This window comes from Heteronotia binoei, chromosome 1 (assembly GCF_032191835.1).
Source record: "Heteronotia binoei isolate CCM8104 ecotype False Entrance Well chromosome 1, APGP_CSIRO_Hbin_v1, whole genome shotgun sequence".
NCBI classification, from domain to species: Eukaryota; Metazoa; Chordata; class Lepidosauria; order Squamata; family Gekkonidae; genus Heteronotia; species Heteronotia binoei.
In genome coordinates this window covers 253,913,612-253,932,601 of record NC_083223.1, presented here as the reverse complement: position 1 = coordinate 253,932,601, position 18,990 = coordinate 253,913,612, and the positions used below count along the sequence as shown (strand labels likewise).

The window sequence follows — 18,990 nt, the reverse complement described above, 5'->3', positions numbered from 1 at the left end:
AGCACCTTTGACTCAACCTGCTTTTGAACTGAATGTGAATATAAGGTTTGTATAACCCCAACACGAATATCTGATGAAGCCTCCATGTGAAATGGCCGGCTCCAGCTTATGGAATCAGTTTATGGAATGGGGTTTCAGCTTCAGCGTCACTGACAGTCTCTGAAGAGTGGCACTGGTTTTTGCCTCTAAATTTATGAAATGATTGCAGTGGAGACAACTGTATTATGAACTGCTGATTCTGCTGTCTCCCGGGAGTTTATTGGATCAAAGCACAAATTGTATGAACAAACATATTGAATCATTTTTAATGTTTATACTGCACTGTTCTTTAATTTTTCATAATTATAATTCTTTAAATTGATTATATTATTTGTTGCCAGTAATTTGTAGCCGTGGAACCTTTGGGCTTGTTGTGTACTTTTACTTCACGGTTTCCTCTTGTGTATCTTTGTGCAACAGGTGCTTAAATGCTATCCCATAAAAATAGCTCCCTGCAAAATAGGTTGAAGAGCTATTTTCTTTACTTGCCATGCTGAATCCCTCTCATTCACAGGTTCCCCCCCCTCAGCATGCAATGATTTTTATTTAGCTGTGAGAGTATTCAAGCATCATATACATCCTGACTGAAGCACTCTGGGAAAACCTTTGCCACTTATTTGAGCTTGTTTTAAATCCTATCCTTCCTTCAGTTGCCTCAGGGATACATACATACTTCTTCCCCATTGTACTCCTAAACGGTCCAGTTTGGTGTAGTGGCTGAATGGTAGACTTTAATCTGGAGAACTGGGTTTGATTCCTCCACAGGTAGCCAGCTGGGTGATCTTGCCTCAGTTACAGTTCTCTCAGAGCTGTTCTCTCAAGAGCAGTTCTCAAAAGAGTTCTCTCAGCCTCATCTACCTCACAGGGTATTTGTTATGAGAGGAAGGGAAGGAGAGTGTAAGCTGCTCTGAGACTCCCAAGTGAAGGGTGGGGTATAAATCCAATCTCTTCTTCTTATGCCAAACTCCAGGTAAAGCCTAAAGGTCTCCTGGAATTACAACTCATCTCCAGATCACACAGAACCCCTGGAGAAAATGGCTGCTTTGGAGGATGGACTCTATGGTATTACATCCCCACTAAGCAGGAATGTCCTAAATCAGAACTGGCAACCCAAAATTAGGCTGAGAGGTATTAACTAGTCCAGTTGAGCCTCTTGCGTGGACAAAGGGGGCCACTACCTAACTTGCTTCAAACACAAGCACATGTTACACATGAAGGTACAAAAGTTTGGATTAGGCTCGGGGGGTTCAAATCCCCACGCAACCACAATGGTTTCTGGGTAATCTTGGGCCAATCGTTCTCCCTTGGCCAAACCTCCCTCACAAGGTTGTGGTATACAGAAAACAGATGAAAGTGGAATCATATATGTCACCATGAGTTCCTTAGAGGAAGGGAAGGATTTTAAAATGTTATCAGGATTAAAAATTAGCAGGAAGAGGGGAAGGATTCCTATGACTGCAACAGTCTGGATGCCTAAAATGGCTGAGGTGCAAATGTAGTTTGTGGCAAAATGGGAGCTTAACCATACCTCAAAGCAAAAATTTAAATCAGAAGGTAGCATTTACATGGTGTTCTTCTTGGAACAGCACAGAAAATAAAACACATGGTGGGGGAGAGCCGAAGATAAGCAAAACCACCACGTTTTTAATTTGTTAATAACCTATTGACACTTTAACTGTCTGCAATGTGGTAGGTTCAGTTTAACATTGTAATGTGCTTCAGGATTCTGTTCTCTTAAGCTGCCTTGGACAGGGATTTTTTTTAAGGTAATTTTTTTTTAAATAAAATAAATAAGGAAAGCTTGACACCACTTTCTCCTAACACATTTTAAAACAATGTGTTTTATTTTTTAAAAAAAACGAGAGATCTGCAGCTAATTAGAACTCACACATTCACCTTGTACAGCAGGACAGTCTACTCATAAACAGTACAAGAAGCTGATACTAGGTGAATGGTTCCTATCACAAACCCTGAAGGATTGTGGGAGATTCTTCCCAATTCTTGAAAAATGCTGGTAACCCCCTTGATACCCCACCCCCCGCCAAAATTCACAACACTGAAACATGGGGAAAATACTTGTTTTTCAAAACTGTGGCATTAAAAGTCCTCCTTTAATAAAAGAGTCCTCCTTGGCATCCCTACATTACTAAAAAGCAGTCATGAAAAATCACTGCACTTAAGGACAGAGAGGGTAAAGTGATAAGTTTTGCTGCAAATTAATCAAGAGATGACCCTTGGTTCCCAGAGGAAATATTTGAGTCTGTTTCCCCTCAGTGTTAGTGATGTTCTGGCTTCTGGAAGACTGCTGTTTCCTTTCTGGAATGTTCTCCATTCCAAAAGGCAGCACTGAAAGAAAAGTAGGATTTCTATGGGATCCAGTCCAGTTTCTCCAACGGAAGAGAGAAAATGAAGAGATGTATGCTGGTTATTTTGATGGGCTCTGGTCCAGTAGTGACTGGCGAGCCAAATGGCTGATGGAACAACAGACTGATGGCGCCACCTGGAGGCCACATACACAACAAGATGTTGAGGAAAACCCCTGGGAAATGACTCAGTGAAGACAGTAGAAACTGTTCCACATCACCCAAAGTGTGTCAGGTGTAGAAGCCTCCCAGAGGTGGCAGAAAAGGAGTCATTTTGGGCACATGATGGGAATATCTTGTCTCAGCAACCCTACGGCACCATCATAATTCAGTATATGGCTTCATCCATGTTGTCGTCACTATCGCCACCAAAATCTTCACCGTTGTCAAAGTAGGACATGATATAATCTGTCTCCTGTACAGGCAAAAGAGAAAGAGAAAACAATGTTACTAACATTTCGACCTTGCTTTTCTGCTAGGCTTGTGCTCAAACCAGCTTATGATTCAAATCCACAATCATACATAATATACGTGAGAATTACCATGGAACCAAATGGCAGAACTCTGCCTAATTGATGGGATAGGATAGAAGCTTTTTCTTTTGGAGGGAAGAGGACTCTTGCCTATGTTGGTAAGGAAGCATTCTCCACACAGAGGATGATGTGTAGAGAATAAGGATCCAAGATATGGGCATATTGGGACACTCAAACAGCCCCTGGGATAATCTGAGCAGCCTCTATGCTTCTGGCAACACCACACTATCCACCTACCGTGGTGACAATATATTCATTGTCTTTGTCCCTGAGGCCTGAGTGAGCTGAATATGTCTGTTACTGAAGCCTGAGTGAACTGAACAGATCACATAGCACTGCGCTCAGGGGCCATTTGTTGCTAGAGGCTCCTCAGAGCAGCAACCCACTGGGAAATATTCTGGTAAGTTAAAAAGAGACACTCTGCTCCAGAACAAATAATTAAAAGAACAGCAGTTTTGCTGTTCCAGAAAGGAAACAGCAGTCTTCCGGAAGCCAGAAGATCACTGAGGGGAAACAGATTCAAGTGCCTAAGCTTGAAACACTCTGTTCTCCTTTTCCCTCATGCTGTTAAGAACATCAGCTCTGCCAGATGGACAGTCCATCTAGTTCGGCTTCTTGTCTCACACAGAAGTCAACAACAGGGCAAGGAGGCTGAGGCCTTCCCCTGATGTTGCCGCCTCCTGGCTCTGGGATTCAGAGGATTAGTGCCTCTGAATGAGGAGGTTCCCCTCAGTCACCATGGCTAGTAGCTACTGACAGACTTATCTTCCATGGATCTACCTAAAGCTGTTTAATCCTGTGGCCATCACTACACCATCTGGCAGCAAATTCCACATTTTCATCACTCTCTGTGTAAAGTAGTATTTCCTTTTGTCCAGCCCAAACCTACTGCTTATCAATTTCATCGTATGCCCCCGAATTCTACTACTTTGAGGGAGAAAAACTTCTCTTGGCCAACTCTCTCCATCCCATGCATAATTTTAGACACTTCTATCATGTTCCCCCTTAGTTCTCTCTCTTCTAAACTGAAAAGTCCCAGGTTCTTCAGCCTTTCCTCATAGGGAGGTGCTCCAACCCTCTAATCATCCTGGTTGCCCTCTTCTGTACTTTTTCCAGCTCTGCAATGTCATTTTTGAGATATGATGACCAGAACTGTATACAGTATCCCTAATGAGGCCACACCATAGACCTATTTAGGGGCATTACAATGGCTATTGGTTGTTTCTGCTTCCTCACAAGTGTTGGTAGGTGGAAGTGGGGCAGGGCATCCTTGCTCAAGCTGGGTTGCCACCTCTGACTTTCTTATCTCCCTCTGGTCCCTTGCCTTTCCACAACAGCAAAGATGCAGTGGGGGAGGGGGAGAGTGATAATGAGTAAAGACGTCTCCACAAGCCTCCTGTCGACCTGGCTGCTGCCACTGCTTCTGCTTTTTCAGTTTTCCCACAGATATTACATGAGGCGTCAAGACAAAAATAGCTAGCAAGGAAGAAGACGAATGGTTTGTTTCCACAGAGACGGCTCAGAAAGCTGTGCTGGAGTTTGTTAGGTGGCAGTAACCAACTCTGTTTGACATGGCTTAGATGTGTGATGGAGGGAGATGGCAGGCTGCTGAGGTGATAGAACCTGCCACAGCACTTCAGACTACATTTTTCACAGTTCCCCTACTTTAATAAGAGCCTGTACATGGGAAGCTAGCACAGTTTTTGCGGTTTTTTGTATTTGTCGTGTGTGTGTCTGTACCTGGAAGTCATGTCGACCTCTAGTGACTGACCACTACTGGGGGCCTGGAGGATATTCAGGGAGGTGGCTGAACAAAGCCTGCCCCTGTCCTCTCAACTGGGTATTTCAAGGACAGTCTCCCATCCAAGTACTAACCGCAGTCGACTCTGCTTAGCTTCCAAGATCCAAGGAGGTTAGGCTTGCCTGTGCTATCTAGGACAGGGCTCAAATACTGCACTTTTAATTCGCTCACAATACACTTTGCAACTGGATTTTACTGTGCGAAATGGTAAAAATCCACTAGCAAACAATTGTTAAAACAGATTGAAAGGTCATGCGCAAAAAGCGCTAATCTTACCTTTATCACTATGAATGCATCAAAGGTAGACTGGGGGGAATGGTTGTTGCTAATTATTATTACTTTTTTATTAGGATGGTAATATCCTGAAGGCTTAACAAAAATTACTTGGATACATGATTAGGAACGGGTAGTCTATGCTGCTGTGTACAGCTTACTGTAAGTAGGAGCCTACTAAGAAGGTAATGTTTGTACTGCTTAATGGACTACAAATAACAGAAAAAAATAAATAAGTCATAGCCCCAAATCAAACAAACTATAGGTTAAATTCCAACATTTTCCCTGAGCAGGCCCCTGCGTGCCCTGAAATCCCTTCTTCTGCCAAGGGCTGGGGGGCCTTCAGAAACGAAACATACCTCTTCATATTCCTCCTCATCGTATTCTTCTTCCTCTTCTTCTTTCCCTTCCTCACCCTCTTCTTTCTCCTCTTCCTCTTCGGATGTTACCTCCTCCTCCTTTTTTTCCAGAGTCTAGGGAATAGATAGGTACAAATATTTTTTTCAAACCAGACCTTCTTTGTTCCTGACCCCAAAAATGTATCCAGGGTGAAAGAAGAGGAAAAGAAGGAGGCTAAAAGCTCTCACTTTCATCACTTCAACCCCAGATGGTACCCCCAGATGACAGAAATAGGCTTAGTACTTTACTAAGAACAGAAACCAGGAAACAGGGACAATGGAACATAGGGGTATGCGGGGGGAGGGTTCAGTTCAGGTCTATTAGAGCCCACCCAAATTTTGGGATTTCTGAAAAATTCCAGATCCCAATACCAACAAAGTATTTGGATCCAGGATTTTTTTTAAAAAGTCCTGATTTTTTTCAGATCCAATAGACCCAAGATTGGAAAAAAATGGGGGAGGGGGCTGGATTTTTTGTTTGTTGGTCCCCCCCCCCCCCCAAAAAAAAACCCCAGATACTTTTGGGATGCTGAAATATACCCTGAAAAGGATTTATATTCAGCTCAGGAAGATCTGAATGCACACTCCTAATGAAGTGTATGCAGTTTTTTCACATTTCCCAACTAAAGCCTAATTTGAAGCTGGTAAGGCAAGAAGGGGGTTGGACTAGATGACCCTAGAGATCCCTTCCAACTCTATGATTCTATGAAGGTACCTCATGTAATTTTTGCACAGGCTTTGTACCTTGGCTAAACAGGGTTGTTGTGACACATGCAAAGTATCTACTTGTGTTTAGTTAGCACACAGGTACAACATCTGCAATGAATACAGAGCTCTAGCCGTACAAACTTGGGGAAGGGCTGTGGCTCAGAGACAGAGCATCCGCTTTGCATGCAGAAGGTCCCGGGTTCAATCCCCAGCATCTCCAGTTAAAAGGATCAAGTTGTAGGGGATTTTGAAGACCTGAAGAAATGCCACCAGAGTGAGTAGTTGACTTAGATGGGCCTGTGGACTGACTTGGTATAAGGCCGCTTCACCTGTAGCCACTTAGCACAATCTACAATACAGTTTATATGTGATTCTGAGCCAGTGCAAAACAGGCTTAGAACACTTCCCCTTGATGTACTAGTGGTCTGCATACAAGGAGGGTTGGGTGAGTTGGCAAAGGACCATTTACATAGGTACAAATATTTTTCAAACCAGCCACTACCCTGCAGTCTACACATCTCAGAAAAGTTTTGGTGTAGTGGTTAAGTGTGCGGACTCTTATCTGGGAGAACCGGGTTTGATTCCCCACTCCTCCACTTGCACCTGCTAGCATGGCCTTGAGTCAGCCATAGCTCTGGCAGAGGTTGTCCTTGAAAGGGCAGCAGCTGTGAGAGTCCTCTCCAGCCCCACCCACCTCACAGGGTGTTTGTTGTGGGGGAGGAAGGTAAAGGAGATTTTGAGCCGCTCTGAGACTCTTCGGAGTGAAGAGCGGGATATAAATCCAATATCTTCTTCTTCTTTATTTATTGAGCATATTTTTTACCCTGTCCTTTGTCCAAGGAGCTGAGAGGAGCCTACATGGTTCTCTCCTCTCCTTCAGTTTATCCTCACAACAACCCTGCGAGGCAGGTCAGGCCAAGAGAGAAGAACCAGCCTGGTGGTTTGGGCTGAGTGGGCATTTCAACTGGATTCTTGTCTAACTGCTATGCCGCACTGGGTCCCTAGAAGAAAAATCTCAAAGTAGGGGAGATGTGATGGATCTCTTGTTTTAAGCACGTAAGCACCAATGGTCACAGGCAACAATTTCATACAGTCCAGCAGCTGAGGTATATGAACTGTCAACAACAGATTGGAAGATAATTATGGTTTTTCTGACACAGTTTTCTAACGTAAAGAGCAAGACTCGACATTCCAAACAGAGGGTGAACCACTGCACTGGAGAAAGTCCAGAAAAGGGCAACTAGAATGATTAAAGGGCTGGAACACTTTCCCTATGAAGAAAGGTTGAAACGCTTGGGACTCTTTAGCTTGGAGAAACGTCGACTGCGGGGTGACACGATAGAGGTTTACAAGATAATGCATGGGATGGAGAAAGTAGAGAAAGAGGTACTTTTCTCCCTTTCTCACAATACAAGAACTCGTGGGCATTTGATGAAATTGCTGAGCAAACAGGTTAAAACGGAGGTGGCGGCGGCCACAAGCATGGCCACCTTCAAGAGGGGTTTAGATAAAAATATGGAGCAGAGGTCCATCAGTGGCTGTTAGCCACAGTGTGTGTGTATATATATATATATATATAAAAATTTTGGCCACTGTGTGACACAGAGTGTTGGACTGGATGGGCCATTGGCCTGATCCAACATGGCTTCTCTAATGTTCTTATGCAGCGTAAAGGAATAAATGCACAGTGGATGGGGCTTTTATCCTGTGCAGGGAGTACACCCTGGCACGAGAACAGAGGGTGTTAAAAAGTGTGTCCCTGTTTTTGTCTGCAAAACACTCGTGTGGAACTCCTTGCTTAGAAACCTTTGAAATCATTTGACAAGGAGAAGGTATATAGGTTGGGGATTAGGGTTGCCAACTGTTTTCACTGGCGTTGTTTCTACATAAATCTAGCAGTGAAACTTTTCTCGACATGGAGATTAAGCAGTGGGTGAATGTTGGCCCATCGAGCTGCCCCTCAGAACACAAAAACATGGAATGTTTAGCCCTTATCAGCCAAAAGTAGTATGAGGGGGATATCTAAGAGCCAATGGTAGAGCAGCTCATATGATGACAAACAGCTGAATGAGATGGAATTCTGGGAAAGGGAGCTATTGCCACCTCTCCTCACAACAGCTTTCAAGCCTGGCCAGAAATCCCCACCCCATAGCATCCCTGATGGGTCTCATGTCAACATCTGAGCCTACCTCCAGTTTCTTAATGGCTTCCTCCTTGTCTACTGGCAGCTGAGTTTTCTTCTTGGGGGGAAGGACAGTTGCTCCTGTACCAAAAAGAGGAAGATTACAGTACTGGGCCAAACCACAGGAAGCCTTTCACACTGGTGTTCCAAACGCTTGCGATAGCTGCTGGTTGAATACATGAACCTACTTCATACCAACTCAGGGGATCGGTCTAACAAAGCTCACTAGGCATGCAGACGGTCCCAGGCTCAGTCCCCAGAATCTCTAGTTTAAAGGACCAGGAAGTATGTGATGTGAACATAAGAACAGAAGAGAAGCCATGTTGGATCAGGCCAACGGCCCATCCAGTCCAACACTCTGTGTCACACAGTGGCAAAAAATTTTATATATACACACACACTGTGGCTAATAGCCACTGATGGACCTGTGCTCCATATTTTTATCTAAACCCCTTTTGAAGGTGGCTATACTTGTGGCCGCCACCACCTCCTGTGGCAGTGAATTCCGCATGTTAATCACCCTTTGAGTGAAGAAGTACTTCCTTTTATCCGTTTTAACCTGTCTGCTCAGCAATTTCATCGAATGCCCACGAGTTCTTGTATTGTGAGAAAGGGAGAAAAGTACTTCTTTCTCTACTTTCTCCATCCCATGCATTATCTTGTAAACCTCTATCATGTCACCCTGCAGTCGACGTTTCTCCAAGCTAAAGAGTCCCAAGTGTTTCAACCTTTCTTCATAGGGAAAGTGCTCCAGCCCTTTAATCATTCTAGTTGCCCTTTTCTGGACTTTCTCCAATGCTATAATATCCTTTTTGAGGTGCGGCAACCAGAACTGCACACAGTACTCCAAATGAGACCGCACCATCGATTTATACAGGGGCATTATGATATTGGCTGATTTGTTTTCAATTCCCTTCCTAAGAATTCCCAGCATGGCGTTGGCCTTTTTTATTGCAAACGCACACTGTCCTGACATGTGAAAGACTTCAACTTAAGACCCTGGACAGCCGCTGCCAGTCTGAGTAGACAACACTGACTTTGAAGGGCCAAAGGTCTGATTCACTATAAGGTAGCTTCATGTGTGAACTCTGAGAGCGGATCTTCAGGCAGAGGACTTTCACATCACTTGCTTCTTGATCCTTGTAACTGGAAATGGCGGGATTGAATATGGCACCAGATGAATAGTATATAATATAGGCAACACTGGGACTCGCCCAGGTTGCATCAACCCCCATGCATGAGATGTGTTACGCTTGATCTTTTGTGCAGGGCTTATTTAATCTGAATACTGTGGTTGTTTTTGGACCAGTGTCATGGTCAGACCACTTCCTCATAAGGGTCGGTGTGGAGGTGGCCATTCCCCCCTGCAGGGGCAATAAGCGTACTTATGTTTGCCAGTAGAGGCTAATGGATCCTGATGGGTTTCCAAAAGGCCCTGCAGGATTGATCTGGACCTGCCAGCAGTTCCCTCAATGAGCTGAGACTTGGAATAGAGGTCTTCAGGAAGCTACTGACTGGATTGCTCCCCGATGCCCTCTGTGAACTCATGTCTCTGTGGCTCCTTATTATAATGAGAGTGTAAGAGATTTTGAGGTTGCTCAGACAGCTAAAGCGGAACTGGCAATGAACATGGGATGAAGTTGTGAGGACATACTACAGAGTCCACTGAAGGCTTATGAGGTGGCAATGAAAGCAGCAAAAAGAGATTATTTTGCTGCCTCCATTGCGTCCACTAGCTAACAACCAGCTGTTATTCAGATTGCTTCAACAATTAACCACCTCTTTGGTGTGTCCTAAAACTGATGCTGATTTGGCTCTCAGCTGTGATTCAGTTGCGAATTTTTTCTGTGGATAAAGTCTCCAAGCTCCACCTGGAGTTGGCTGCTGAATTTGAAAACAGCAGTGGGATGAGGGCTCCACTCACACCATCTGGTTCTTTTTGGACTCTTTTGGACTACTCACCCTCGTGGATGTTGACAGGATCCTGACAGCTGTGAAGCCTGCTCCTTGAACCCTTGTGGCTGGTAAAATCATGCCACGAAGTGGTAAGTGGCCCTTTGAGACACATTATTAATTTTTTTTTCTCTCACAGGGCGATTTCCCAAGCTTCCTTAAGGAGGCTGTTCTAAGGCCTTTGCTAATTAAACCCTCCTTAGATAAAAAGGAGCTGACCACTTATTGCCCAGTGTCTAATCTACTTTTTCTGTAGGGTTGCCTGGCCCAATTCAAGAAATATCTGGAGACTTTGGGGGTGGAGCCAGGAGACATTCGGGTGGAGGAAGGTTGTGACAAAGGGAGTTCTGGCAATAACATTTAAAGGGACTGCGCACGTTTTAAATGCCTTCCCTCTATTGGAAATAATGAAGGGCAGGGGCAACTTCTTTTGGAGCTCAAATAATTGGACCCCCTGGTTCAATCTATTTGAAACCTGGAGGGTCTTTTGAGGAGAGGCATCGGATGCTATGTTGCAAATTTGGTGCCTCTACCTCAAAAAGCAGCCCCCCAAAGCCCCAGATACCCATGGATCAATTCTCCATTGTACCCTATGGGAATTGGTCTCCATAGGGAATAATGGAGTGCCCAGTAGACATTTTCTCCACCCTGCCCCCGCTTCTGATGACCCTGGGGAGGGCCTCCAAACCAGGGGATCCCCTGCCTCCAACTGGGAATTTGCAGCCCTACTTTTCTGGGGAAAGTAATTGAGTGAGCAGTGGCCAAGGAACTGGGAAGGATAGCCATGAAGTGACTTGACAGCATTTAACACACAAACTTATATGGGAAGCCCACATACTAAGAGAATACTAATGCAATTGATATTTATATTGATGGATCCAGGCCTTTTTTTCTGGAAAAAGTGGTGCCTGAACTCTCAAGAGGGAAATGAAGGAGAAACACACGCGTGCCCCTCATGAACTTTTAAACATTTTCTGAGGATTTTGTTTCCATGAAGAGATTCTGGAACTCTATTCTGCCACATTCCTCCAGGAAAAAAAGCTCTGGATGGGTCTCAGTGCCAAGAATCAGGGAAACCTGGGTTTCAAAGCCCCACTCTTCCAAGAAGACTGCCTTGGCCCAGTCACTTGCTCAGCTTCCCTTACCACATAGGGCTGTTGTGAGCATAAAACGGAGGAAGAGCCATGCAAACCACCCTCCTGAGCTCCTTGAAAGAAGGATAGGAGTCAAGTTGATGGATACATTGGCTATTAGCAAAAGGAAAATCAGAGCCAGTAATGGCAGGCAAAGGAGACACAGCCACAACAGAGAGGCAAGGGAGAATATATAGCTGGAGGAAGAGATTAAAAGTGAAAGCTAAAAACTTGATTATTTCTTGACCTCTGTAACGTATTTTGAAAGTATCTCATAACAGCACAAGAAACTGAAACTTGGATCCTTTTTTCTTTTGTTATTTTGAATCGTATTTTAAAAGCACTTACTTTGCTTTCGAATCTTCCGCACCCTGATTTTTAATTCTTGAGGCAGCCGTCTCCAGTCTGTGAAGACAAATTTTAACTAGTTTTAGGGCCATCAGCAATTCTTAATTAGTTTTTTTTAAAAAAAATAAAACATTAGAAAACAGGTTATCAAATAGCAATTTCGTTTCTACAAGATGCTGCGGAGAAATGCCTGGGAAACAGCAGGCACTGTTTCTCACCAGGCATTGTTTCATATATTTGTGTGTATACCCATATGAGAAAGATGCTTATTATATATATGTTTATTATTTACTTATATCACACATATACACATATGGGGTTTTTTTTAATACTTGCTCAGTATAAAACTCATTTTGGAGATAATCTCACCTTCCTCTGATAGAACTGCCAATGGCCTAGAGAGAAAAAAAAAAGTTCTGTCTCTTCAACAGAGGCTTACTGGGATGTGTTTGACCTTCATGACATGAAAAGCTTCAACTGTTCATTTCCATGCAAGGGATGGGAATTTTTTTTCCCTCTGGGCCTGTTGGCAACCCGGTAATCTCTGATGTTCCTCAGACTCACTAGAAAATCACAAACCAATTTAGCAAGCAACACACAAAAGACTAGCACATCAGGTAATCTGATGCAAGAAAGCCACTGCAAATGAACAAATCAGGGAGCTGTTCCTGTTGGCAGCAGAGGAGAGGACTTGTAATAATGGGTTTAAATTAAGGGTCGGTAGGTATCAACTGGATATTAGGAAAAACTTTTTACAGTAAGAGATGTTTGACAATGGAATCAGCTACCAAGAGAGGTGGTGAGCTCCCCCTCACTGACAATCTTTAAGCAGCGACTGAATGAACACTTGTCAGGGATGCTCTAGGCTGATCCTGCACTGAGCAGGGGGTTGGACTAGAGGGCCTTTATGGCCCTTTCCAGCTCTATCATTCCATGATTCTATGATCAGAGCTGGTAACATCTCCGGGCTTCATGGTGCAATCCTAAACATATACAATCAGAAGTAAATCCCATTAAATCGACAGGAAAGTAATCTGTATAGAGTATGTTTAGGATTGCAGTTTTAAGACCAAAACAGAGGGGTTGGAGTTATAGATATCTCGCTGCCTGCAAAACATTCTTTCTTGCATACACATCACCTTCACCAACAAATGTCACAGCCTGGCCCAACAAATGTCACAACCTGCATTTAACTGCCCTTTACCCCAGCTGCTTACAGTGGCTTTTCTCGATACCCACACGTGTAACTAACAACCGAGAATAACCCTTAATGCATTGACTCAATAAGACTCTAATCCAGGAAAGATGATGCTGCACTAAAAACTGTTCAATATTTTTTTCCAGGTGCCACAAGATCCTTTGTTTCTGTAGCAACAAACCAGCATGTCTATCCCTCTGGGATATTAAAATATGCAAGAGAAAAATATCCCCAGACGCACCTGGACTCCACTCAATAGCGTTATCGATAGGACTGGACATCTGGTATTTGTCAGAGTAACGCTCCACATCTGGGGGGAGGAAAAAACAGCATATAAACTAGTATCAACAAACTGGAAGGGCCATTCTTTTTTTAGATTTAGGGAAAGAAATGCCTCCCACCCCACACATACATTTCCATGAGGATTAAGCCTTAACTAGCGTGAAATGGAGGCATGGAAGAAACAGCAGGAAGAACAAACAATCTGGAAATCTTCCCCCATCCTCAAAAATCTCCCAAGCTAATTCTTCTCTTCACCACTGACGATTTCTCCTTTTATCGACTCTCAGCTCCTGTCAACATTCCAGGCCTCTGGGAACATGATCAGTTTTCATCAGGCCACTTTTCTTCAGGATGATTTAAAATATCACATTTTTCTGCCTGGGGAGTCCTAGAAATATGTAGAGACTCCTGCTTTGTCTGTATCTGGCCCCATTCTGTTCTTTCTGTCATCCACATAGGGGCCAGACAGTTCACTATTCGGTACAGTGATACTCCAACAATCACATCACATTTTTCTACCTGTGAAGTCCCCAGAGTATGTAGAGACCCTATAGTTTGCCTGCGTCTGGTCACATTTCTGTTGCTTTTATAATCTGGCAGGAACTAAGAAGTTTACAATTAAATATAGTGAGATTCTCCAACATTTTACACATGAAAATAGGGACACCCAAATTCTTACGCTAAGGATCACCTTTCAGCCTTACTACCAATGGCTGAAGGTTCCACTACAGTGTCATATTAATCTACTCTGCAGTAAACCATCATCCTCAGATTTAAAAGGCAAGGAGGACAGTCCAGTGCAATGATTAGAATTTGGGAGAAGAAGACTGCAGATTTATATTGTAACATACCCCGCCCTTCTATCTGAATCAGAGACTCAGAGCGTCTTTTCCCCCCACAATCTTTCCCCCCCCACAACAGACACCCTCTGAGGTGGGTGGGGCTGAGAGGGCTCTCACAGCAGCTGCCCTTTCAAGTACAACTCTGCTAGAGCTATGGCTGACTCAAGGCCATTTCAGCAGCTGCAAGTGGAGGAGTGGGGAATCAAACCCGGTTCTCTCAGATAAGAGTCCACACACTTAACCACTACACCAGACTGGCTTTCTACACCAAAATGGCTCTCTATACCAAACTGGGAGACATGGATTCAAATCCTCACACTGCAATGAAACTAGCTATGTGATCTCAGGCCACCTGTACTCTCTCAGCCTAACCTACCTCACAGGACTATTGTGAGTATAGAGGGGGGATAACATATGCTTCTTGAAGGAAAATGGGATAAAAATGCAATAGACAATTACTTTTGGAGGGTCAAACAAACGCCAGAGATCTTCAGTCTACAGTATGGTCTCATTATGCCCCAGGGCTTGTAACATACGGAATACCAGACTGTGCCTTGCCTGCTGCCTTAATGTTCACATACATGTATTTATATGCACATCTGCCAGAGATGATACCCAACTGCTACCAACCAACTCAGAGATCTAATTTCTAGAGACCCAAGGAAGGAAGCTGCACCCTTCCCAATGCTAACAACTCCCCCTAACCTTTTAGCAAACATCCCCAAAGGCAAAAAAAGAAATGAGAATAAACAGGGGCAGGGACCAGAGAACAGGAACACTTCCTAGCAAATACAGGCAAACACCATGTTGCACTTCCATTGCTTATTCCTAAATAGCCATGCCTAAAATGAGACAGCACGAGACAGTTGGCCCAAAACTGTTATATTTTTGCACTCTCTGAGCCAATAAAGACAAATTTTGTTCACATTAAAATTCTCAACCTAGAAAATCTGCATTCTGCCACCTATATGAGGATGCATTTTAATCGCACTGTCAAAGAAGGGTAGTAGTTTGCATAATTTCATTTGCTTCTGCCAGCTAGACAAAGGGGAACATTGTACAAGATAACCTTTGCTCCATCTAGTGGAAACACTAACACTAATCATAACAATTAGGAACTTTGGATAAAGGAAATTAATATTCTCAGGACGCTAGACTTTGTGTTCAACACCAGATATGTACAGCTATTATTATTATTTTCACAACTGCCTGTGCAAAACCAGATGTTGAAAAATCAAAGTTGAAAACGGCAACAGGAATCTCCTCTCCCAGCTCTGTTAAGCACCAAGTTCCACCATTCTAAAACTGAGTACCATGGAGATCTGCTAAGAGAACTTCAGAAATATAAGACAAATGAAAGCTCCTATAAATCCAAATTCACAATTCACAGCGGAGGCTGCCCATTGAGTCTCTATATGATTCACTGGTCTAGCCCTGCCCCCTCCCAATTTGCACATGTTAAGAGTTGAGTACGTTTGCCCCCATCACTGCTTCTGATTGGCACAGGGCCATCCAAAGAGGAGCTACAACATGTCTAAGTCCACTGAAGACAGAAGGATGGCACTTCAGTCACTCCCAATTTAGAGCTGCAGCAGAATTTTCAAAGAAGAGTAGATCCGTTGTACCCTTGGCAGCTGACCTTATGTCAGTGAAAACCAGCAAACTGATGGAGACTTGGGAATTCAGAATAGCTGGATTGAGATGACCTATTGCCAGGCATGGCTGCATCTTTTTATTTTTTGTCTCTGTTTTCACATGATCCAATTTTACTTTTATAAATGAGAAAACGTTTTCATTCATGTACTGCTCTATATATACAAAATTAAATTTTTTAAAAAAGGCAAATTAAAGCTGCTGAATGTAATGGAGAAATGGGACTGTTTTGCTGGCTGCATAGAGCAGAACTGAATTTTTATGACCTATGGATCAAAAGACATTTTACGGCCCTTCTACATTTTATGACCCTTGAAGCAAACTGCCCTGGGACTTCAATAAAGCTGTTTTGTAAGATTATCTGCATGCTTGCCAGATCTCTGATGCTAAGTGGCATCAGTCCTGGTTAGTCTTGATGGTAGACCACAAAGGACTTAATCCTGGGACTGCTACACAGAGGCAGGCAATGGCAAACAACCTCGGAACATCTCTTGCCTTGAAAACCCTACTTGGGTTGCCAGAAATTGGCTGCCACTTGACAGCATTTTCCACCATCGTGATTCTTGGATGGCTCGAGGCTCAAGAGATCAGTAGGAAAAGGCTGCTTGTTTCCTGTTTCCTGGGGTGAAGGGCTCCGAACAAAGTGGACAAGGAGCTGCTACTACAAGGATGGCTCAGGATGTCAGAACAGCCCCAGAGCAAGCTATAAGCCAAGAGGTCCTCACAATGCAGGCAAGGCTTCTTGACTCAGAACCCTTTTCTGGATGCAAACCTGAGAAATGCCTGACCAGAAGGACTCACTTCACCCGCTGGCATCCTTATGCCAAACGTTACTTGCCAGATAATGAAGGAAATTCTGGCAGATGTTAAGAATGTGTCACATTCTGTGGCTGCCCCTTTATAACAGCTGCTCCTGCCAAATAATGTTTTACCATTCTCAAATAGTTACTCAGAGAGGAATTCTGTCAGAACACTTACACAGAGGGGGAGTGATTTACCTCAAGATACTCTCCCCAACTGCTTCATGACTGTATGTAAATCTGAACTCAGTTTTCTGGCATCCACAACCAACATTTTACCTCAGGACTGATGTGGCTCAGATAAAACCACTGCCTTCTAAACAGAATAGCCAGTTTTCTCTTAGGGAGAATCCTCTGCTTTAAACAGTTGAGTAGAGTGTAGAAATTCAAAAACTGCTACTCTTCTTCAAATAAAGCTTTCCTGTTTTACAGCTTCCTAACCAGTAGGATCTCTGCCAGGAAAAAAATTATAAGAACACATGAACATAAGAGAAGCTACGTTGGATCAGGCCAGTGGCCCATCCAGTCCAACACTCTGGGCTTTTTCACACAGTCTATGTATTCCGGTATGGAAGCTGGTCAGTTACTGAACAGTAACGGGTTTCTGCTGGCATTTCAGACAGACCCGATTCAGTAACTGGCTGCTACCGGAATACTCTCACCTTTTCACACACTCCCGCGGCTGTCCCGGTAGTGAGGCGTGCCTGAGTCGTTACAAACAAAGAGCAGCTTCTTCCACTTTTCAACCCCTCCTTCCGGGTTGAAATCGCTATGGGGTGCTGAGTGAAATGTCCAGTATCTAACCCGGGAGCAGTTTTCGCGCCTTTTTTCGCCCGCCGGCGCGCGCGATCTTCGGCTTTTTTTGGGGGGGGGACGTCGGGCTAAGATCGCTATAGCGACGTATCACAACAGCATCACCATAGGGATGCCTGGGCTCCATTAAGATACCAGATATCGCCACCGCTGAAACCTGGTAACTTATCTCAATAGAGCCTAGCCATCTCTATGGTGTTGCTGTAGTGATACGTCGCTATAGCGCTATAGCGATCTTAGCCCGACATTCAAAAAAAAAAAAATAAGCTGGAGATCGCGAGCCGGCAGGCAAAAACGGCTGGCGCTGGTGGAAGCGAGATAAGAGCGGAACAGTGTGAAATGGCTCGCTTCAATCACGGAACCCTACCGGAAAAAAAACATGTGTCTGAAAACTCCCATCCCTGTCTCGGATTACTGCAAGCGGCACAATACCGACTCCCTTCCGGTTTCCACTGGTAAGTGTGAAAAGGGCCTCTGTCACACAGTGGCCAAAAAAACCCAGGTGCCATCAGGAGGTCCATCAGTGGAGCCAGGACACTATTATGGCAGCAACTCCCAGAGCCCCTCCCCCTGTAACTTCCTATCCAGCAGTCTCCTCCCACCTGACATGGCCTTCATTTTTGCCAGCAGGTCTCTGCCACAAGTCCTGCCTTGTTTTCTTTCCATTTCAAATCTGCATGTTTCCTCCCCCTTACAGCAGTTACACTGACCCTCCACGTAGCATGACTGAACCTTCCCCATTAAAACACTTGCATTCTGTGACATCACGCCAGGTCAACCAATCAATGGCAGCGATAGGCTTTGCAGCTTGAAAACTGACCCTTTGCTTTTCGCCTAATACAAAATTAAGATATGTCTGGCTCCTGCCTTCTAGCCCCTTCTGGGTATTCCTGAGCTCTCCTTAAGTCTTTGTTACCTTTCTTAGGCGCAGAGGGTTTGATGAAGTATGGCAGGTTCTTCATTGCTCCCCTCAGTTCTTGCTTCAGGGCCAACATGTATTCTACCTCTTCGCCAGTTTGCAAGGGAACTGGTTTATATTCTAAGGGCTAGGGGAACAGACAAGGAGAAAGATGAAAGCCTGCAAATCTTGTAGGGGAAAAAGAATATAGCCACATACCCAGGGGGTCAGTAAACAAAGAATTTATAAGTATTTCAAATCAGCTGGATAAGCCCAGGATCAAATTGGGGAGGGGGGGGGCAGGACTCACAGGAAACAGTGGTGAGGGCTGCAGAGTGGGTGGGGGCAGGGCTTCTCCCTTTCCGATGCCCACGACTTCAACGTTGAAGGTCATGTGACCTCCCCGGCCCCTCCCTCTGCCGCCTCTTCCAGCCATGAGTTGCCCTCTGGGAAGAAACAAGCATAGAGCTTGGGGATGATTCCAGATGGAAGGTGAAACCTGTGGCATCAGAAGGATAAAAGCAACCATTTATTATTGCATCCTAATCTCCCAAGCAACAATGAATCCATCTAGTGAAAGGGTGGCTAAACTTGCTTAACATAAGAGCCACACAGAATAGACATCAGATGTTTGAGAGCCACAAGACAGGGAGGGAGGGAGGAAGAAAAATAGATAGGGGAGGGAGAGGTGGAAAGAAAGCAACTTTAACTTTAAATGCCTTCTCCAAGTCAGCTGACAGGGCAATGGGGGCTTGGAGAGGCACACAATATGT

At 44.3% G+C, this 18,990-nt stretch overlaps 1 protein-coding gene across 1 annotated transcript; it reads right to left on the bottom strand.

The window, feature by feature from the left end:
- Window positions 1-1,850: 1,850 nt before the first annotated feature.
- Window positions 1,851-18,737, bottom strand: POLR3GL (RNA polymerase III subunit GL). Its single transcript, XM_060253459.1, has 7 exons — window positions 18,528-18,737; window positions 18,236-18,365; window positions 13,171-13,239; window positions 11,732-11,788; window positions 8,305-8,378; window positions 5,369-5,482; window positions 1,851-2,817 (listed from the first exon to the last, which is right to left on the bottom strand). Exons 1-7 carry the CDS (start codon window positions 18,723-18,725, stop codon window positions 2,731-2,733), a joined length of 729 nt encoding a protein of 242 aa, XP_060109442.1. The 5' UTR covers window positions 18,726-18,737; the 3' UTR covers window positions 1,851-2,730.
- Window positions 18,738-18,990: the final 253 nt, after the last annotated feature.

Coding starts and splice junctions, on each gene's coding strand:
- POLR3GL (XM_060253459.1), bottom strand. CDS start 18,725: ATGCCACAGGTTTCACCTTCCATCTGGAATCATCCCCAAGCTCTATGC. Junction 11,789..13,170: donor CGCTATTGAGTGGAGTCCAG/GTGCGTCTGGGG, acceptor TTGTCTTCACAG/ACTGGAGACGGCTGCCTCAA. Junction 2,818..5,368: donor ATGAGGAGGAATATGAAGAG/GTATGTTTCGTT, acceptor TTGCCTGTACAG/GAGACAGATTATATCATGTC.